Source organism: Copadichromis virginalis, linkage group LG11 (assembly GCF_057382275.1).
Source record: "Copadichromis virginalis isolate Kocher_CV1m ecotype Utaka linkage group LG11, C_Virginalis_male_GT1.1, whole genome shotgun sequence".
In the NCBI taxonomy this organism is placed as follows: domain Eukaryota; kingdom Metazoa; phylum Chordata; class Actinopteri; order Cichliformes; family Cichlidae; genus Copadichromis; species Copadichromis virginalis.
Window position 1 is genome coordinate 10,606,188 of NC_140628.1, and position 22,611 is coordinate 10,628,798.

At 41.6% G+C, this 22,611-nt stretch overlaps 3 protein-coding genes across 3 annotated transcripts; all 3 read right to left on the reverse strand.

Annotated features, from left to right (window-relative positions):
* Positions 1-185: 185 nt before the first annotated feature.
* Positions 186-2,192, reverse strand: LOC146698106 (trophoblast glycoprotein-like). The gene is made up of 2 exons (XM_085473105.1): positions 1,923-2,192; positions 186-1,676 (listed from the first exon to the last, which is right to left on the reverse strand). The coding sequence occupies exons 1-2, from the start codon at positions 2,180-2,182 to the stop codon at positions 713-715; spliced, it is 1,224 nt and encodes a 407-aa protein (XP_085329231.1). The 5' UTR covers positions 2,183-2,192; the 3' UTR covers positions 186-712.
* Positions 2,193-3,328: 1,136 nt separating this feature from the next.
* LOC146698107 (transmembrane protein 222-like) lies at positions 3,329-9,565 on the reverse strand. Its single transcript, XM_085473106.1, has 6 exons — positions 8,912-9,565; positions 8,655-8,739; positions 8,314-8,345; positions 8,116-8,212; positions 7,714-7,844; positions 3,329-3,417 (listed from the first exon to the last, which is right to left on the reverse strand). The coding sequence occupies exons 1-6, from the start codon at positions 9,028-9,030 to the stop codon at positions 3,330-3,332; spliced, it is 552 nt and encodes a 183-aa protein (XP_085329232.1). The 5' UTR covers positions 9,031-9,565; the 3' UTR covers position 3,329.
* Positions 9,566-9,632: 67 nt separating this feature from the next.
* wdtc1 (WD and tetratricopeptide repeats 1) lies at positions 9,633-19,547 on the reverse strand. Its single transcript, XM_085473104.1, has 16 exons — positions 19,362-19,547; positions 18,712-18,854; positions 18,547-18,630; positions 18,402-18,448; positions 17,175-17,286; positions 15,291-15,478; positions 14,151-14,333; positions 13,914-14,008; positions 13,696-13,811; positions 13,529-13,604; positions 13,354-13,450; positions 13,090-13,260; positions 12,757-12,992; positions 12,351-12,516; positions 11,273-11,465; positions 9,633-11,114 (listed from the first exon to the last, which is right to left on the reverse strand). Exons 2-16 carry the CDS (start codon positions 18,775-18,777, stop codon positions 10,917-10,919), a joined length of 2,028 nt encoding a protein of 675 aa, XP_085329230.1. The 5' UTR covers positions 18,778-18,854; positions 19,362-19,547; the 3' UTR covers positions 9,633-10,916.
* Between the last annotated feature and the right edge of the window lie 3,064 nt (positions 19,548-22,611).

The following is a 22,611-nucleotide window of genomic DNA, read 5'->3' on the forward strand; positions in this document are numbered from 1 at the left end:
GCTGCAGAGCCAGCAGGTGTGTTTCCCGGTGATATCATTCATTCTGCCCTACTTTTTCCTTGTATAGAAACACTTAATCACCCACTCTTTGAATTGAAATAGTATGGCAATCTCACGTGGAGATATACATGAGCTTGTGTAGCAGTGCCTTCCTCACTACACTTACAATAAAACAGCACAAGAAATTAATTACATCATTTCTTTTTATTTCTAATTAATGTAAACACAGGTTTTTATATCATACCAAGACATATTCATTCAAATACAAATCGCATTATTACCGCTGCTATACAGATATAGGGCTGAGTAAATTTAAAGGTTTTGCTTTTTTTTACTGAAGAACACAGTAGAATAGACCTACCCTACCATTCACTGGTCATCTATAATTTATGTTATTTATGTTTTTCTTTATCTTCTGCTTACTGGAAAGATATTTCAGCTAATATAAAAGTAAAGAAAGCACACTGAAAAAGCTAACATCCATTTCCAAAGTAGCCTATGTGTAAGGTCCTTATAAAAATCTAGAAGAAAAACATACACTTACTAACTTACAAATACAAGAATCTAGAGTATCTACAACACAAAGGCACTTTTTTTTTAGGTTTCTAGGATGTAACTCCGATATGTACAGAATGCTCGAGACAAAATTGCAAATTTCCTCCTAAAACTATTTACAGCTACACCATAATATGTCAAATCATCAGTTAGTTTATCATAAGTTTAGAGGTGGGGAGGTTGTCAGCTGTTTGACTTGTGTTTTTGTGGGGGCAACAGAGGTGTCACTGGGCAGCTGCTGGGGCAGAGATATTCCTAACTGCCTTTGCGCCCTTCTGCTGTCTGCAGAAATGTGCCCCAGCCGAGGGTCCGAGTCAATCTCGTATCGGTAGTGATAGCCCTCCATGACATCCCGACAAGCGTCTCTCATTTCATTGATCCACTTCTTCATACCTTTGCGATTCAGGTAGAGCACAAAGAGAAAAACCATGCCAACAAGCCCCAGAACCAGTCCCAGGAAGACATAAGAGGTCTGCAGGGTGAGATCAGCGACCTCTGCCAGGACTGGAACAACACACCCGATATCCTGGATGCTGAGCCCTCTTAGGCGGGCGTCAGTTAATGCGCCAGGTGAGGCACATCTCACAGCATCCACATCAACCTTAGCTCTCGATTTATTCAGCCACGCGACAAACTCATTGATCTCGCAGGAGCAGGTGTAGGGGTTGTTACCAAGCAGGATTCTGATGTCCCCAAGCTTGTCCAACTCCACCAGAGCATCGGTTCCGAATGTGCTGAAGGTGTTGTGCGTCAGGTCAAGCATCTCCAGGTAATTCATGCCAGAGAAGGTCCCACTGTAGACTGCCACCAAAGAGTTGTTGGAGAGGAAAAGCTGCTGCAGATTGGGAAGGTGAGAGAACATGCCCGGGGGAAGCAGCGCAAGCTTGTTCCCCGAGAGGTCGAGGCGGAGGAGCCCCGCGAGGCCCCCCCAGCGCAGAGCTGTGGTCAGGTCTGTAAGGGCAGTAAAGTTGTAGAGTGACTGGCTCAGGTTGAGCTCCTGAAGGGGACTACCAGGTATGTTGAGAGCCTCTGGATGGATGAGTGCCAGCTGGTTTCCACTGAGGTCCAGGAAGCGCAGGTTGACCAGGGAGGAGAAGGTGTGGGACGCCATCTCTGTTAACCTGAGGAGACGACTAACACTTTAACATCAGGTTTTAGACATCTGATTATATCCTCCTGCTTGGAAACAAGAAATGCTGGGAAACCTCACTGTACTATCAAGGTTAAAAAAAGAAAAACTCACAGAAACAGATCTTTATTTATTTATTCATTGTGTAAACATAAAGAAATAAACTATTCAAATACGGCTTAATACATACATGGTTGAAACTGAAAAAGAAACAAATAAAAAACACTGACATTCTCACCTGTTATTGGTTAAAATGATGTTAGTGACGTTCTCCAGCTCCGTAAACGAACTGGGTCCAATTTGGTGTATATTATTCCCTGTGATAATGACGGTCCTGGCATATCCTGGAATATTTTCTGGTGCTGTGAGCAGATCTTTAGAAACACATTTTACCGTGCGGATCACAGCGAAACACTCACAGCCAAAAGGACACTCCAAGCAGCGGCACAGAGCGCAGAAAAGAATCCCCAAAAACACAAAAACAGCAGAAAAACACATCTCTAAATAACAGCTGAAAGAGTTTAAACTACAGACGTGTATTCATAAATCAAACTTTAGCTGTTATCCTTTGTTCTCTAAAAGTGATCGGACACTGCAGAGGTGGCAAAGACTGCTCGCTCAGTCGTCGTCTGCTGCACTGTGGGAATAAAGGTTCCCGTAAAGTGATGGTAGTTCATATCACACAGAGTCTGCTGGATGAAAACGCAGTCCCCTTAAAGGTACAGAGGACGACCCACAGCCGGTCACCTTTATCCCAGTCTGCCAGGGGAGACAACAAAAGAGCTCTGCACACAGCAAATCCAAAATGCAGGTACAAAAATGGAAATATTAAACGGTTACAGACATACAATAATAAATAATACTTATTCAAGTACCAAAAACATCCAATAAAATAACATAATGCATAAACAAGTGATCAAATATTGCTCATATAACTTGGCAGGATCAAGTGTGAGGATGCACAAAAGGAAATCATACAAATCTTACTGCAAAAAAGCCAAAACAAACAAAAAAGAAGTCACTTAACATAGAAGCGTCTTATTAAGGAGGAAAATGTATCCGAGGGAGCGCAATACCCTAATTATTAACATGCGGGTTTCCATCATTCTATCTTTGGTCTAGCTGCTCATATTTCTAAGACAAATAATTGATGAATACTTCCAGCTTGAAGATTTTGCAATCCGTTTTCTATGGATTCGTCACTGAAATATATATTAGCCCGCCTGGAAACACATTCATCACTGCCGTTCATCAAAAATACATCTCTGCAACTGAAATGCATTACTCTACTGGGGTCTAATCTGGACGTCGTCTCCTTCATGATAATATTAACAAGGGGAAATAAAGCAAAAACACAAATGCAGACACTGTAGCTTGCCTTGCTAGCATAATAACCAATGAGAAATAATCAAAATATCAATAACTGAAGGACAAATTGTTCATTTCAACTGCCCCCCCCCAAAAAAAACCAAAACATTTAGCTTTGCCCTTTGATACTCTTAGAACATGCATCACAACAGATGAAGAGGCAGTCACTCAGTTTGTGCACAAACAAACGTTCCATCAGAACGCACCACTCACACCAATGACTGTGTATAAAGTATAACCAAAAAGCCTGAGGCAGCTCGTTCTACTGCTCGCCGCACTACTGTAGGTTAAACGTGAGGATGAAGGTGGCGAGGACTCCGCTGAGCATGACGAAGGGCAGCCAGGTCTTGAGGAAAGCAGCCCAGCTGGAGGATGGAAAAACACAGTAATTAGAGTACTTCTCAACACCTGGATGTGACAAGGACGTGAGGTGTGCCGGAGTGTCACATGGTGCAATCTAATATAGTGTCTACAGCCCCAGCTTGTGTCCTACTGTCCCTGTCCACCCAGCCGGTGTGCGGGGAGCCCCAGCGGAGGACTGACCTCCAGTTGTTACACAGAGGGGAAGCGCTGCCGTCTGTGATTAATTGCGCGACTCCCCTTCTGTTTAAAAGACTCCTGTGCCACAGGATCGTACGAGCAGAGGCAGCACAAGCTGTGACGCCAGCAATCTCTATGTGGGTCAGCAGAGAATAATGAGGGAGGATCTCTGAGCCATATGTCTCTTGATGCTTTCCAGCATCCAGCAGCGGAGCTATTTAACAGACTGTTCAGACTGTGGTGATGAAGATGCTTCAGGTGTGCTGCACAGTAATGTTCTCCTTCAGTTAAACTGTAATACTAGCACAGCTACTCGTATCACCCTTTGTAGCACCTATGTCTGAAAGAGTGAAACCTGCCATGATAGAGGGTTTAGTACACTCACAGGACACTTTATTAGGCACACCTTGGTAGTATTGGGTTGAAACCCCTTTTGCCTTCAGAGCCGCCTTAATTCGTCACAGCAAAGATTCAACAAGGTGCTGGAAACATTCCTCAGATATTTTGGTCCATGTTGATGTGACTGCACAGCTGCTGCAGATCTGTAAGCTGCACACCCGTGGTGTGACACTCCAGTTCCGCCACATCCCAAAGGTGCTCTACTGGATTAAGATCTGGTGATTGTGGAGGTCTTTTGAGCACAGTGGACTCATTGTCATGCTTAACCCTTGTATGGTGTTCGGTTCTGTGAGACCCGTGTTCAGTTTTTTTCAAAAGAAAAATTAAACAATTAATTATTTTTTCACGTGTAAATGTGTTGTGTCTTTCCACTCACTCCACTTGATTATAACTGATTTATTTATAACATTTATAACAATACTACCAAGGTGTGCCTAAGAAAAACGAGAAGCACATTAATTCATAAATGTGATCTAACAAAGGTAAAGGGAAAAAATTAACCATGTTTGCTGTTCATATGTCTTGTAATTGGGATGAAGTAAACATCTGTTGAGTAATTTAACATAAAATTGTTTGATAGTGTTAATTTGGAAAGCCAAAACTCTAGCGGGTCCACCAGACCCATGAACACTGGCTGAGTAACAAAAATACGAACACCACACAAGGGTTAAGAAACTGGTTTGACGTGATTCTAGCTTTTAGACATGGCATGTTACCCTGCTAGTAGCAGAGGGACATACTGTGGTCCTAATAGGAGCAACAATATTCAGGTAGGCTGTGGTGTAGAAATGATGCTCAGCTGGTACTAAGAGGCAGCAGCCTGAACACTGATACCAGGCACGCTTTCATGTTGTTTACCCTAAATTCTGACCTTACTATCCAATCTCACAGTAGAAACTGAGACTCATCAGACCAGGCAACATTTTTCCAATCTTCCATTGTCCAAATTTGGTGAGCTCGTGTGAATTGGAGCATCTGTTTCCTGTTTTTAGCTGGTAGGAGTGGGACACAGTGTGATCTTCTGCTTCTTGTAGCCCATCTGCTTCATGATTTGTCATGTTGTGCATTCAGAGATGCTCTTTTGCAGACTTTGGCTGTCATGAGTTACAACGAAGGTATGTTGCCTTTATATAAACTCAAAGCGGTCCAGCCATTGTCCTCTGACCTCTGGCTTCAAAGAACATGCCTCTTACTGGGTAGTTTCTCTTTGCTAGATTATTCTCTGTAAACGCTGTAAAGAGATGACTGTGTAGATCAGCAGTTTCTGAAATACTTAGAAGCAGCCTGTCCAGCACTAAGAACTGCACCACATTCACTTAAGTCACCTGTTTTTCCTGTCCTGAAGTACTGTTTGAACTTCAGCAGCTTGTTTTGAACAGGTGTACCGTATTTTCACGACCATAAGACGCACTGTGCTAAAAGGCGCAGTCTCAGTTATGTGTGCCATTACTGTATTTAACACACACATAAGGCGCACTGGATCATAGGGCGCATACAAGTACCGTATGCGTATTTAAAAATAAAGCGGGAGCAAACCTGAGTTCGGTACCTTACTCACATTTTTATTACCAGTAATCGTCATCATCAACAACACACAAGCATACAAGTGTGCGTATTTAAAAATAAAGCAGGAGCAAAACAAAGTTTGGTACTCACATTTTTATCATCAATCAAACCCATCGAAGTCCTCATCCTCTGGGTCTGAATTGAACAGCTGCGCTAAATCTCCATCAAACATGCCAAGTTCACTTTCTTCACTGTCAGAGTCACTTTCCATGCCGTGCGGCTCCTCGGAAATGATGCCGGCTTTTGCGAAAGCTCGAACAACAGTGCCAGCAGACATGTTAGCCCAAGCATCTACAATCCATTGGCAAATTGTGGCGTAACTCGCCGGGCGCTGCCTTCCACTCTTGGTGAAACTGTGGTCTCCATCCGTCATCCATCGCTGGATGTGTTTGTCGCCGATGTGTTTGCTGCAGTAGGAGCGGAAGATGGCCAGCTTTTCCTTATAATCCGCTGGAAGTTGCTGCGCTACCGTAGTCCTGGTCCGGATGGAAAAATGGCACCGTTTCATAAAAAGTGAAAGTGAAACTGCTTTTAGCCGAATGGTGACCGTCGAAACGCTTCTCCCGCTCGTTCTTTGCTCGATGATCCACCGCTCGAGTCTTTCCTCCAACTCAGGCCACCTCGCCTTATGTCCGCGGAAACTCAACTGCGTTTTCTTGACCTGTCGGAGCTTGTTTTCTAGCTTCCTCCATTTGCGAACCATCGATTCGTTAATCTTAAATTCTCTCGCCGCTGCTCGATTTCCATGTTCCTCCGCGTAGCTGATGGCCTTCAGTTTAAACTGTGCTTCGTAAGCGTGTCTCTTTGCCACTTTCAGGGTTGTTAAAACAACGATGTCCTGCATAACGCACATACCTGTTCTTTTATACAGGTATGTGCGATAAAGTCAACGCACACACTTCACCCTTTAGCGTTCTCATGGTGTTCTCTACTACGTCCTCCTTACAACACACAGGGCGCACTGCGCTATAGGGCGCGCCGTACTTTTTGAAGAAAATCTAAGACTTTTAAGTGCGCCTTATGGTTGTGAAAATACGGTACCTACCAAAGTAGTTGGTGAATGCATTCTACACAGTCGTAACTGACTAAATAAACTTCACAACCTAAACCAATTGGCTCAAACAAAACCAGTATGACTTGAACTTAAATTTTCCTGTTTACAATAGAGGATTTATTGCAGATAAGTACCGGTGTGGCTACTACATGTCAAGTGGTAGAGTGGGTAGGCAAAGAGCTTGTGTTAAAAGGTTTAAGTGCCCTTGACTCACACATTTGAAAGCCAGAATTGCTCCTGATGTACAAAACCAGGGAGAAAAACCAAACTGAAAGATTTGCCCAGTGAATGTGAAGCATAGCTTGAGATATAAACACTAGCAAATTAATCATTAATTTTATACAACCTGTTTCCAGAAAAGATGAGACATTGTGTAAAATATAAATAAAACTTACAATATAAATCAATCAATTTGATTCTAACTAGATGTTTCAAAGGAGGTGGGATAGGGGTATGATTCCCTCCGTGTTGCCTCATTTCTTCTTTTAGCAACACTGTGTAAGGGTTTGGGAGCTGAGGAGATCAGCTGATAACTTTTGAAAGTTTTATAGAGGATTTCACCTGTGCAACAGTTAAGGGCCCTAAAAATACACTAAATATTGTCTGCAGGGTGGCATGTTTGGACTGCAGGCAGACGAGTTTCGCAGCTGGGTTCTTTTACTGCGAAGCGATGCTGTTGCAGCATGTGCAGAGTGTCTTCTGTATTGCACAATGTTACTAAAAAACATAACCTGTATAAATATTTCAGCATTAATAATAGCTTGACAAATGTGAAAGTTAACCAAGCCAAAAGATCACGCCCGTTCGTTTTTGGTTTCCAGGTTTCCTTGGATGACTCTAAATGGTAGCATGTGGTATTAGTGGCGGGAGGGCGGGGCAGTGTTTAGCACTGTTGCTCCACCCACCAACAGGGGCCTTTCTTTGTAGAGTTCACATGTTCTCTCTGGGTACTCAGACTCCCTCCCACAGTCCGAAGACATGCATGTTGGGTTAGGCTGTAGCAGGAATGAGAGTGTGAAGAGTGATCTGTCTCTAGCCGCTCTTATCATTCATACATGTGTTTTATTCCTGCAGTGCTGGAATAAGTGGCCAAAATATTTACCTTACGTGTTTCCCGTGAGTGAGAGACAGCACACACAGGTTCACCATGTTCCAGGATGTGCTGTTGTCGTAGCGCATCAGGTTGAGGGCCATGGCAACGTGGGAATGGCAGTTATCAAAGCACAGATTGTGCTTCAACAAAAAGTAAATAAATAAGTATTTATTATTAAATCACTAATGTGCAAGGAGGGTCACTAGTGTCAAAATGAATTAATTAAATACATCATTATATAATTAATTAATGAAAACTATAATTAAATATTATTACATATTTAAAAATATATTTTAATTGTAAGTAATTAATCAAACACTTAATTCATTTTGGCACTGAAGGCCTTCCATAAACACAATCCAGAAATGTGTTAATTAATTCATAAGAGAATGCTAAATACAACAATCTTACCGGCCTGCATTTATACTCCTCTGATGCATCGTGCACAGCTTTGTCCCATGTAGCTGCACCATTACCACACACTTTATCCACATCAAGCTTCCAATACCTGAAGTATTATTTTAAAAGAAAACAGTGAGTTACCTTTAATGCGTTATCTCTGCTCCCCCCCTACTTGTTAAAAGACAATAATATCATCAATAAACTTACTTTGTGGGTCTACCAAACCCCATGTTATCCTCCTGCAAAGAGCGGAAATCATGCATGTGAATTAGTGCTGTACGATCATGATCCAATACCAAGTAAATACAGGGTCAGTATTGACAACACCAACACCGACACTGATACTTTAAACTTATAAAGGTAGAAAAAGACTAAATCTGAACACAGTTTATAACACAGTAGTACTGATCCAATACCAGTACCATATTCAAATTGCTTCCCACCGCTAATGCGAATCTATCCTTGAGACTCCCATTGAGAAGGTCTAGCACTTTAACATCAGTCTCTATGCGGTGATGTGATAAACTCGATGCAAAAGCAGTGCTCACCGAGACAAAATATGACCCTGCGAAATCTCGTATGACTCCAGCAGAAGTGCATATGCCCATGTGACCGATGAAGGGGAGCACCCACCTGCAGGACGCACGCAAATAACACACGAGGCAATTACTGTACGTCCTAATGTCCAGCAAAACAGCTAACGCAATACCATTACAAGGAAACAGTATTAGCGGATAAGATAAACATAGCTTCGTTTCATCTGCTGCCACAGCACAGGAGCATCAATACTGCAGTAGCCTCTTACGTTAAAATGGGAATGGGTGTCCAGACAATGCAGAAAGGGTAGCGGCTGCTTTTTCTGTCGTTTTTTGGGAAATCACCGTGGTAGCTCATCATTACGTCGGTATCGTTCGCCTCCGCCATCACAGCCTGGAGTGACAGAAGGAGATGAACGGCAGTGACGCACAGCGGAGGTACGCAGCCACCTCCTCCAACCGTCGGTCCGTGAACGCAGCACGGGCCATCTGTTCGTCGATTAAGGCCTTTACGGTCAGCGAGGAGGGATTTAATGTTAGCTGCAGCGCCCTAGCACTTTACCTCTATAACAAATCTAAAAAATATTTTTTTTTTTGTCGTTTTCATGTATTGCGATAGTCTCTAAATACATGCATAATGGTCTCATTTCACTGTAAAACTGACTGCTTTGTGGTTCTGCAATTAATTCACCACATCAATGAAACATCTGCAAAACACTTGCTTTTCCAGCCCAGCGTTGTTGCTACAGAGTTACCTGCAGTAACTTCTCCCACAGATGGGTCACCTCATTAGATGAGATGCTCATTTAACTTGCTTGTGATGTACCGTGCTCGCATTTGTTGCCCGACAGTCAGCAAAAAGTGCGGACACTGACGAACGGGGATCCTCCTAACCTAGATAAAACTAAGTGCTACTGTACGCGTTGTGTAACCGCCAAGCTAAAAAGGGCAAACAGATGAAACAAACAATGAATCAAAAGGATACTAAGGTGGTGTTCAATAATTTTTATTCTTTGTTCTGTTTGCCACAAAGGTCTTACAGGATTCCTCAAAGAAAACAGAGCATCTCAAATTAATGAACAAATGAAAACGAATGGAAGCCTTAGTGATGCATGTAGCTGAGGACTCCATTCATGAACATTTACCCTAAGGGTAAAGAAGACCCAGCGAGCACTGGATGGCTTGTGGCTGTGCTGTTTTATTGCCCTGCATCTATGCTCAGAGATGCCTCATGCAAGCAGGACTGAACACCTGGCTGCAGCAGAGGACTAATGCTAGAGCCACGCAGCTAGTAGGCAGGAACCCTAAAGCTGCCCCCTCCCCCCAAAAAATGACATTGACACTTCATCTCAAATGATGTGTAATCAACAGGACTAGAAGAAAAAAAAAAAACTGTATTAGAAAGCTGCTTTCTTTGACCTGTCAATAATCTATTGTAAGAAAAACCTCTTAACTAAAAGGAGCCAAAGTTATGTTTCAATGAAACAAAGAAGTCTAACATTAATCCTTGGCTGTTTACGTGACAGATGGCAACCTTTGGCAGAAGAACCCCTTGTTTTTTTTTCCTTCTTCCTCCTGACAGTTGTAAACTAAAAAAGCATATAAATACATTTCATTAGAGCAACTCTGGCAGCGTTCACAACTTAAAGAGCGAGTTAATTCTAGCCTTCCAGTGGCCAAAACTCCAACGGAAAATAGGATTGAGGCTAACTTAAATAACTTGGGTGTGCAGCCTTTCCGAGATGAGTGGGTACTGTGACGCTTTGCTCCGTCTGCCGAGCAGACAGGAGTTGTAACAAATACACCGTTTTCGGGTCAGAGATCTTATTCTGACCGCGCGGCCACACGCCGACCTGAAAATAGGCCACCAGATACGCGCCTCTCCAACATAAACCTGAGGAGCGATGCGTGCTGAACTCCTCCTTCTTTGTGAGAAAGTGGGGGAGTGAAGTTTGAAGGTGCTCTCCTCAAAGTCATCCCACTGCCACCGCAGGGTGGAGGGAGGGACGGGCTGAGGTGTTGTAGGTGCTTCGAAGGGGTGGAAGGGTGCTGTCGCAACCCTCCATGAATTCCTCTCCCCCCAAAAGTGGTCTCCACCAGTCCTCTCACAGGACAGGGGAGGGTGATGCATAGTGCAGAGATGTGACACGACATTCACTCAATGTTCTGTCAGACGGGGCTGGGGAGGAGGGCGAGGGGATTTCAGATTCAAACAGGAGCTAGTAGAGTGCTTTGCTTCCTAAAATCCATTCTGCAGAACAGATGACTATTTGCTTAGCTGGGCCTGCACTGTACTTGTCCCTCTGAGCTTTCTTCATCGTCTGAACCATCTGGACCGACACCGCGCAGGCCTGTGATGCGATAGCCCATGTTAAGCAGCATGACCTCCAGCGGATCCGCGTTCATGCGCCGCTGATTAGCCTGAGCAGCTCCCTCCATGTCTTCCACCACACGCCCGTTTTCGCTGTCTGTCTGCGGTATTTAAAAAGAAAAAAACAAAAGAAGTGATCAAATATAATTCCAACAGCATGACACATCTTTTTAATGAATGGCATCTCCTTAACACACTCCCAAAGCATGTCAAGACCAAGTCTGCCAAGTCTGCGCATAGAGGAGTTTCCTCTGTTTACCTCTGGCCTGGGGTTCCATAACCGAACGACAGGGTCGATACCGCTAGTAGCCAGGAAGCAGTAGCTGGGGTGCGGCTGTAGGCAGTTGACTATGGACTCATCCCCCTGCAGGATCCTCACAAGATTGGTTGTTTCTTTTTCCCAGATAAAGAAAGAGCCATCGTCTGAGCCGCTTACAATATACTGGCCTTTGCTGTGGAGAAAAAGAATCCATTCAGACCTGCCTGATGAGCCATGTTCCTGGGACACAAACCTTTTACGGGGGAATTTAAATATTTACTCGGAAAATTGTGCAATCGTTTTACATTGAACTTCTTTCATAGAATGTCAACTTCACTGCGCAGATGTGTACAGTACTGAGAACAGCTGAGGTGAAGGTTAAGCAACAGCAGCGTGCCATTTTCTACCGTCACTCAGCATACAGTACCTCCTTTGGCCCATGGTATCAAAAACCAGTCTCGTTAAGCTGTTGGAACTGCACTCACTAATCAAACACATCATAAAGATTTGTGTTTATTTAAAAGGTAAACTAAATGAGCCACAGCGTGAGTTGGTGTTGATTAGAATATATTCTGACTGTTATAACGTCATGGGAAGTAGACGATTTAGTCACACTTTTGAACAGCAAAAACAAACAACTGCTTCATAGGCCAACATCTAAAAGTACGACCGACTCTAAAGAAACTAAACAACTTGTTTAGATTGAGGAACTGTTGATTGTGTAAAACTAATAGAACAAAATTATGTTAAAATAAAAAAGGCCAAATAGTAATCAAACAAAGCTGTTAATCAGCCCCCAAAAGCTGCTCACACATGCTAAAAATATGGCTGAGATTCCACAGCTTTGTAATAAAGAACACTTTACTCCTGTGCAGCTACTTTCAAAGCTGTTTGAGCATTTTGCTGCAAAAGAGGTTTGACTAGTTACTGAGTGCAACAGTGTTAATGTGTAAAGGCTCGGCTTTATTTATAATCGCTTGAGCACAGTGTGTCATTTAGATAAAGATCACGTTACATTTCAAAGCTCACGACTGCCCCCTAGTGATGACACAGCGGCCTGGCAACGAGATTAACCCACCTTCCAAAAAAGTTGGCTTCTTTGATGTCAGTGGTGGTGTTACAGTGACCGCAGTATCTGTGTTTGTAGTCAAAGCTGCGCTCTCTCAGCTCCAGCTCATCTTCAGGAATGGACTCTTTCCGACTGAACGAGTGGAATCGGATGGAGCTGTTGGCCTTTTTGTCTTCTGCAGTTATAGAAAAAACTTCTTTTTTTTTTTTTACTGTAATTCACACAGATTTTAAAACTAAAATATACACAAAGAAACGACATGTGTACTACAAAGCAGGTTTTTTAGTGAGCATACAATCATTGTAAATAATGGCAATTATCCAATGAAGTGTGATATAAATGTTTTTTTCTAGATCTGTGTAAATTCTCTGAGAGTTACTGAAAATTAGCCAAGAGCTATTTCTTTCTTTCCCACCTGATTCTGACTTGGAGTAAAGAGCAGCCTTGATGTCTTTATCTAAGGCATCACAGGCACTGCTGTGCGCCTGCTCTGGAAACTTCCCTTTGAAATCGTCCAGACACTCCAGAGCCTCAGCCACATATTTTAGCTCAAACAGACACCGTGCCAGCCTGAAATGTGCTTTCAGATGACCGGGGTTTAGACTCAGAGCCTTCAGACAGTCCCTGAGGGCATCATAATGGTCTCCATCCCTAAGAATCACATAGAAAAACATAAAGACTCAGGGTTTCCAAAGGTTTTAGAATTAAAAAAAGCATCATTCCTCTGCACTAAAGCAACGCCGCGTACCACTTGCGTTTCATATAGGCCGCAGCTCTGTTCCCGTACAACATGGCGTTGCTGCTCGCCTGATGAATGCCTAAACTGTACAGCTGGATGGCCTGTGTCCACTGCTGCCGTGCAAAAGCATCATTAGCTTGTTGTTTTATCTTCTCCAGGTGAGGAGGGAGGTCATTAGAACTGAAAGACAAAAGGGAAAAGCAGATATTTTGACATAAATTCAAATGTATAACCTCAGTCAATAGACGTGTAGTGGAAAGAGCCGACGTTTACCTAGACTGCATTTTGCTCCCAGTAAAGTGAATGTGGCCAGCTGGCAGGTGAATTCCATTGGAGACGCCGTTTGTCGTCTTTCCATTCTGCACATCTCCTGGAAAACGAGAGATTCAATAATCGGCATTCTTCATGTACTTTGGAGTTAGTGTGAAACTCAGTGTTTATTATCTACCTGTTGACGATTGGCATTTCTTTGGAAGCAAGAATGTATATGGCCTCTGTTTGAACGTCAAGTCAAACAGATACACCTGCAAGAACCATAAAGAGATAGTAAAAGGATCCCATAAGAATGCCTCTGCGATTCTCACATGGTTCCCTCTCTGTTTGGTGATGCATTACCTGTTCCCCGCCCATGTTAACAAGCAGCTCGGTGCCATCAGGACTGAAAGTAACATAGGTGGCAACCAGGACCCTCAGGCGGTTATTGTAGTCAGGGAGTTTCACCGGCAGGTGACCTGAAACATTCAGTCAGATGGTAATGGTATTAAACCACAGTCCAGAATATAAATGCACCCATTAAAAGAATTTGATTCCAGACAATTTATCTGTATACACACCTGCAACATAATACTGCCCAGCTCCATCTGGGATGGGCTTCTGCCTTTCACAGAATGTGTGCACAGCTGCCGATGTGCTTTGACTCAGAGATTTCCTGTGTGAGGAACAAAAAAAAAAAAAGTTCGGAACTTCCTTGTCAAAACTTGGAACGCACCACAGAGTAACTACAAAGCGCTTTATTTGACAGTTTGCCGAGTACTCACTACCACAGAATAGCATGAAAAAGCCAAACTCACCTGTAGTTGTGTATCATCCTGATGTCGTACAGACGTACAAAAGGCCCATTGGCTCCCACAGCCAGGTAGTTGTTGTCCCGTGGGTTAACAGCTAAACATTTGGCCTCGACGAGCTGACCACAGAACTCTGTGAGATCGATCAGCACCTCCGAGTGTTTACTGTTCTCCCTCAGGTCGTATTGTCTGCAGTGAACAAGGACAACATGCACATATTACCTTGGCAAAACCACCCACTACCAAGTCTAAGGAGCTTGGAAAGAAAAGCGTCTGGACTTCTTTACGTTGCTTGAAGACGTTTCACCTCCCATCCGAGAAGTTTTTAAAAAGAGGTTTTTACACCATTACAAAGATTTTTTTTTCTTCACAGCAGGTACTAAGCTAAAAAAGAAAAGCAGAAACAAACAAGATTGATCCACACAACACACTCATTGTCCCACATATTTCTAACACTGACCCCAAGTGACAGTAAACAGCTACAACATGTAGATGTGGGTCTACAAACCTGCAGGCTACGAATGCACCAACATGCTGTGAGCTTTGATCACACTGCAGATTAAGGCTGGGCAATATGGCCAAAAATATTTATCACGATATATATTTGAAAATTTGCGATAACGATATAACTGAAGATATAATTGACGGGAGACAAAATACTTTACAACTCCACAACTTTATTAGTGGAAAAAGAACCCCCATCAATGCATTTTGACTTAAACAAGCAGCGGTTTTTATGTGCATTAAAGCTATATAAAAATTTAACAGTGTAAATGCAAATTCCTTGCTGACAGTTTGGCCCCACAATGAGCTCACCCGTAACCCTGGCTGATTGTGACCCACACCTGTTTTCACACTTTGGCTCATGTGATTAGGTAGAGGATCATCAGGGGGTCCTTTGTCCCTCTTTGGGGGGGGGACACTCCCACTGGGTTTAAATCTGAGACTCTCCACCTTTTGACTCTTAGAACTGAAGAAGCTTCTCGGATGAGAGGTGAAATGTCTTCAAGCAACTTAAAGAAGTCCAGACGCTTTTCTTTCCAAGCTCCTTAGACTACGATGACCTGGATGACTGAGAACCTTCACAGACACCCACTACCAACATAACATTTGACTTTAATACATTATTGATCTCTTTGGTCTAACCTGATGATGCCGTCCTCCGCAGCACTCCAGAAGGTGTTGGGCCACATGGGTGCTGTGGCTATGCGTTTAACTCTGTTTGTATGATCAGAAAACATATGGATGGTTTCCTTCACTGTCAGGTCATGCACGTGGACTTTTGTGTCGGCTGCACCCGTTACCAAAATTCTGTCCCCGGAGTGAGGCAAGAACTGCATGGACAAATAAAAATACCAAAGTGAACTGATAAGAACTGAGATGCAACACTTTATTGGCTCATATTGGCACTGTTGACATCAGGCGACCAGCTGATTAGTAAATAAGCTGACAGAGTCCAACGATCATCTGTAGGGCATGTTCGGTTTAATAGTCCTCACATCTGAGACAGATATGAGGACTGTGTTTGATTCTGTACTCACTTAAAAGTACCAAATAATATACTTTATAATAGGAGGTAATTAATAATAATGAAGATCAATTTGTTACACTGCCGTTTGAAAACCTGAGCTGTAAACACTGGCACTGACCCAAAATCTTACAAACAGCGCATCCCCACTAAGTATACACACACAATGTTTGAGAAAGGCTTAGCTTTGAAATAAATGGTGATATAAATGTCAATAGTCACACACAGGACATTGTTATGACATTTACAAAGACTTCTTAAGCTGAATTCATAGTCCAATGTTTGTATCCATTTACATAGCTGTATGGCTACACAGAGAAGAGGATTATGGGAATTCAACCAACACTGAGGGTGCAGAGGCACACTTGCTGCAGTTCTCCACAAAAGTGTGCAAAATGAACAGGAAAGAGAACACCAGTGGAGTTCATCACGAGGAGGAAGAAAAGGAAATAAGACATCATAAAATAAATATATATATATGTAGAGGTGGGCGATATAAATGATATACGATAGAAACGATATAAATTTGGCCAACGTTAGAGATTTTGACTATACCACGATAGCGCATGTTGATGATGTCATCAAGCTGCGCCTGTTTTGACCGAAAGCGTCGTAGCGGCTGCAACCATTATCATCTGCAAATTATGCCGGGCGACAGTCATAGCAAAGAGATGAAGCACTTTTGAAATATGGGGAAAGCCAAAAACTGCGCTTCCTCCACTTCCGTAACATTGATTCATTAATGCTGATTTCTCTCGCAGCTGCAAATTCCTTTCTGACAGTTTAACCAAAAGGCATTTCCAGTGGAAATTGGCCGACAGATCCTGAGCATAACATGTATAATATCCACAAAACTTAAAAGGAGGTTATACACACACAATACAGTAATATTATGTTGAAGCACAGTACGTATTACTCTGCGAGGTTCCCAACTACGGTAGCCATAATGCTCCGACAATCCATAAAGCGGTGCGGCTTCACAGCTTAGCAAAGTCGTACTAAAACATTTTTGACAGATTTTTGAGCGCCGTGTACCACATAAAATCGGTTCGGTAATAATAGTAATAATAGTAATAACGACGTGGTGTGTATCTGACGGACGAAAGCTAAACCAGTTCCACACCACTGAAGTTGCAGCATTTTTACAAACCAATTCTGGTTCATCTGTTTCATTCAACGATTCTTCTCATTCTCCGTCACCGCCATGCTTTTCCCACCATGTGCGTATGAAAACAAAGGCACTGCGTATGCGCATTTTACCCATATTCTATCGCGATACTTCATTTTCTTATCATTGCCTAACATTGTACCGGTATTACCGTGAACGGTATGATAAGGCCCAGCCCTACTGCACATCACAGCGAAAATTATTCTCTGCCATATTTTCGTAATTAACCTTGAGGAAGAGCAACAAGGCAGCCTCAATTGTGCAATGACTGCAGTATTAATATGTTTCTAAGCTCAGGCACCATCCAGTACACTGTAGAATGTGTTCTCCTTACCTTTACAGAGAATATGTTAGCCGCATGACCTGTGTGCATAGTTGTTAGCTTCTTGTGCCTGAATGGATCCCAGATGATGGCATGTTGATCATCCGAGCCTGAAGCCAGCAGACTGAGTACGAGGAAAAAATAATAACAATTCAAAGAAGCCAAGCAGCATTTCTTTAAGGTATGCACCTTTTTTTTGTTGATTTATTACATTTACACGTTATATTACAGGCATTAGAACTAACTAATAAGCAGTTGGACCTGTGTTGCTAGATTCACTTTAGAATGGATGCAATATCTTTATGTTAAACTGATCCCTCCTGGTGTGCTGAAGGTGTCAGATTACGAAAGAAGCAGACTCACACCACTGATAAACATGGCGAGTGAGACTACTTTTACTAACTAGTAAACAATGTTGGGGTTGTTACTAGGAAAAAAGTAATGTATTAAACATTACTGGTTACTTTTCTTAAAATGTATGTAGTACATAAAATTACTGAAACACACTGTCACATACTTAATTACCAGGCAACTAATATAAAACTGAGGTTACAGTTCCACACACCAACACAAAACCCCACCCTAATGAGGACACAAATACAATCTTTCTTTTAGTTTTCACATATGAAAACAAAGTCAACAACACAAAACAAAGTTGAAAGGGTCTTCAAAGCTATCGCCACAGTGATTCTACTGCAAAAATATGTACAGGTAGAAATGGAGTCTGCAAGCCTGACTACACATCACTGCCTTTTAAAGTTCAGGCTTTGGCTGCTGGGCTGGGATCGCCATACAATAAACTTTGACATTATTCTGGGTTTCTTGTCTAGCTTTGTGTATAATGCAGATGTTTCTGTCCTACATGCAGTTTGTCATCATGGCACTCTTGTCCTTTGGTGCAATAAAAATAAAAGTAATAACCATATTTCTGCTCTTTAAAAGCATTAAAAAAAGTTTTCTTCTTTCTAGCAGCCAGTTGCTCAGATAACTGAAGAGCCTTTGTAATTCAAGTAACAACATAACTGTAACTGTATTGTAATTAGTGAGTAACGCATTAAATTACTAAAATAAGATATAATGTGATTATATTATTACTTTGCAACACGTTAGACCCAACACTGATAGTAAAACTGTGACATTTAAAATCCAAGCAGGACGTGAACAGGATGCAAACCTTATCTGGACAGATACAACAGAAATTCACTGTACATACAGGGTTCACAGGGTTTGATCACTTACTCTCCACGTTCGTTCCACTCCAAACAGTTCACACAGCCTGTGTGGCCCTGTTGAAATAAATGACATTGAGGGTCAGACGAAGAGAACAAAAGAAAAAAAAGTGTCCCAATGTGTTTACAGAAAAATATGTCATGTTATTAGTGACCTGAAGCTCAGCCTCCAGTCCAAGTCTCTTGATGAAGGGGTCAGTCACATGGTAGAACCTTTGGAAGCTTGCAGCTCTCTTGTCCTAAAGACAAAAGAGCACATCTCCATCAGACTCTCCATCAGACGGGGATGATCACACTGGCTCTGGACTGTTCTTACATACCCTGATCTGCCTGTGCAGGATATCTCTGGAGATGTTGGCAGTAGTCATGGCCTCACCGCAAAACATAAATTAGGTTTCGAGGCTGGAGGTTTCCAAGGGTCAGAGATCAGGTTTCATTTACTCTTTTTTTCCTTGTGACCAAGCTGTAAAAACGCAGAATGGATTAAGGCAGAGCAGAGACTTGTTAGAAGACAGAGACTTTACACCGGTATAGCGTCAATATCAGCTTTAAACAGAAAAAGGAAAAAGTCGACATTAAACTCAGGCATGTGATTTATTCAGAGATTTTTTGTTGCTCATCTGACATAGGCACAAAACATACCGCTAGCTGGTCTACAGATAGTATTTGCTCCCGTTACCTACAAAGCGACTTCATTAGCTAACCAGGCTAATGTTAGCAACGTAGCTCTGGGAATACAACAACTGACAGTTTTGCAAAAAACTAACAATTATTTAAAATCTAAAGCCCCATTAGCCTACGAGAATGGTTAACGATCCGTGCACAGGGCCTTTGAGAGACCTGTCGTTCATCAAGAAGCTGGCGTTAGCGTACTGGCGTTACCTTGCTAGCTAAACAAAACATCCACTTTATATAACGTTAACATTTGCAGCGCTTTGGTGATAATTTACAACTGTTAAACAAAACTCACCGTTTCCCTCGAGCTAAGCAAGCCTCTGTCAAGAAATGTCCATTTAGTAAAAGTCACAAATTGCACTCCGTGTGACTTTGTTGACAGGATACTCGCTAATACCTTCGCAGACCTGAACACAACCCTCCTCCACTGCACATAAGCACGCAACTTTCTTCCGCCAGCTGAAAATACACCAAACTCTTCCGGTCTGTTTGGACATCACAATAAAAGCATTCCAGAATAAAAGCATTTTCAAGTAACGTTTAATAAAGGAGCACTACAACAAAGAATGTAACATATATTTACCAAATGTTTAAGCAATACATAGTATTATTTTGTAATTTGATGGTAATCTTGAAGGAAGAATTTGTGAATAGTGTTGTGCGGGTGAATCATGTGTAAGTAAGGATCCTGACTTTGAAAATAGGGATGGTGTACACGAGGTAGTGAGACCTGCTATGATGCTGTGATGTGTGATTGGAGATGGTGACACTAACATAAAGACAGAAGGTGGCGCTGGAGGTGGCAGAGTTAAGGATGTTAACGTTTTCATTGGTAGAGACCAGGATGGGCAGGATTAAAAAACACGTATATCAGTGGAACAGCTCGGGGTGGAGGCAAAGTTAGAGAGGCAAGGCTCAGATGGTTAGCAGAAGAGGGATAGTGGGATAGTGAATATAAATCTGCCAGGAAGGAGAAAAATAGAAAATCCCCAGAGGAGGTTATAGATGTAGTGAAGGAGGTCACGCAGAAGGTCAGGCTAACAGAGGAGGATGCTGGGGGTAGGGTGAGATGGAGCCAGATGGTCTGCTGTGACGACCCTTAAAGGCAGCATCAAAAAAGAAGATTTTGTAAATGAATGAGTGAAAACAATAAGAGTAATTTTATGTACTTCACACAGTGAATGAGGAAGGAGAGTTTCCTTATGTAAAAAAGCAGTCAAATTAAGAGGGCGGGCAGAGTTTGTAAGTGACCAAGCAGACCTATGTGTTTATGAGTGGAACAGTCTGAGTTCAATTAAAACAACCTGGGATATTTACAACCCACTGAGTGATAAAGTATCTGACTTTGTGAATTATGGTATGAATACAAACAATACAAACTCTCTCATATACATACATATTTTTATATATATATATATATATATATATATAAAATAATAATGATAATAATAATATTTTATTATTATTATTATTATTATTATTATTATTATTATTATTTGGCTTTATTTTATTTTTAGGTCTGTCTTTTCTGAACTACTTTTAAAAAACGATAATAGTTTCAACTTTTAGTTTTTCTTTAACAGTAAGATTGTTAAACCTGAATCTCATTGCATGTGTTTTTACAACCCTTAAATAAAGATGCAGCAAAGTAGTAAGTTTAATATTCAGATATTAGAGTTCTTCAGAAACTTTCGAAACTCTAAAAGAACATAAAAGTTGTCCGCTGTAATAATAGTGTCTTTAAAGTTTGTAATGATTACTTGTACTTTTTCAGGGGTCAGTAATACTCGATTCTGCTCTACTCTACAATTCTATGGTTCTTTTTTCAGTTCTTACCAAACTTGGCTCAAAAAATGGAAGTGAAAGTGTGACATATGCTGAGTTTGTTTGTTGCTTTATTGCAGGAAGTTGAGAAACTGACATTTGTAATACTCAACATCTGCCATCATAGGGTAACATGTGCAGCAAATTAGGATTTTCTTTTTGAAATTTGACACTTGAGAAATCAGAGTTTTGGCACGATTGTCAGCTGACAATTTCACGTGCTAGCAGTATGTGGTATAGTATGTTATTCTTACTTTTGTATCTATAGTACTGTGCAATTGTTTTAGCCAGGTGAGGAAAAATGCTGGAAACAAAGAATGCTTTCAAAAATGGAAGTGTTAATCATTTATTTTCCTTCTGTCTCTTAATGTAATCCCAGACACATTTGATGATGTTGAGATCAGGGCTCTGTTGGGGCTATACCATCACTTCCAGTACTTCTTGCTCTTCTTCACGCTGAAGATAGTTCTTAATGACTTTGGTTGTATGTTTGGGGTCATTGTCTTGCTGCAGAATACATTTGGGGCCAATAAATAATCATTTATATTTCTGAAAGCATTTTTTGTTTACAGCAATTTTCACATCTGCCTAAAACCTTTGTACAGTAGTGTATATAAAAAAGAAACAATAACAACAATAATATCAATAAGGTCACCAGAACTGCTTTCAACTACTGAAAAATTAAATAAATAAATAAAATAAAACATAAGAACATTTTTATATCAAACTGACTCTGACAGATTGCTCTATGCATTTATGTCAAGCAGGTTAATCATTAACACTCTGTTAACCAGATTATCCAAAGGATCATTGGATTGAGCCACTACCAGAGTCCTTAACCGCACATGGAAACTTGAACATCTATTGAAATAACTTAATTGGCTCTCAGTTCAACACTGAATTATCTTTAACTTCCTTCTATTTAACCCAGCGAGACCTCTCATGTCATCAGGCGCAGATCTTTTAACTACTCCTAACCACACAGCAAAGTGTGCTTTCAGAAACTGTGGTCCTGTTCTTTGGAACGATTTGTCCGCTGACCTGAGGTCAATTATAAGTGTGTTTACATTCAAAAGCAGACTCAAAACCCTTTTTACTTTCATAGACTTACACTGTATGTGTTTGTGTGTGCGTGTTCGCTTGAATTTAATGTTTTTGTAACGTTTTCTTTTGTTGTTTTTATTGCCCTACGTACAGATCCGTGTAATTTTGATGTCTATCTTTTATAGGAAGAACATTGAGTTTACGTGTACTAAAATGTGCTCTACAAATACAATTCCTTGACAATTCATTGACATTGACCTCTTGTGTTTAAGTTTACAGTGTTCACATCAGTGCCAATCAACATTTTGTAGTCCAATTTAAGGTATTTTAAATATGGCTTCAACACATTTTAACCCTTGCGAAAGTCTTCTTCTAGGTTATTCTTGCCTTCTCTGTGCAACTTGGTTAGATGCGTTCGTTGTGTGTTGCTGTAGTGGTTTTTTGGCCACATGACAAGATAAAAATTCTGTGAATTAATCTGGCTCAGAGGTTAATACTTCACGATATTACACCAGCACCCATAGTTTTGAAGTCGGTGTGTACCATCAGTGGAGGTGTAACAAGGTGTATGCAGAAAACTCCGCAGCGGTTTGTGAAGCAGCACCCACTCCCCGAATTTAGCGGGCGGCGCTGTAATATTAAACAAGCTTCCACCGTGTCTTTGCGGGGTTGTCTGC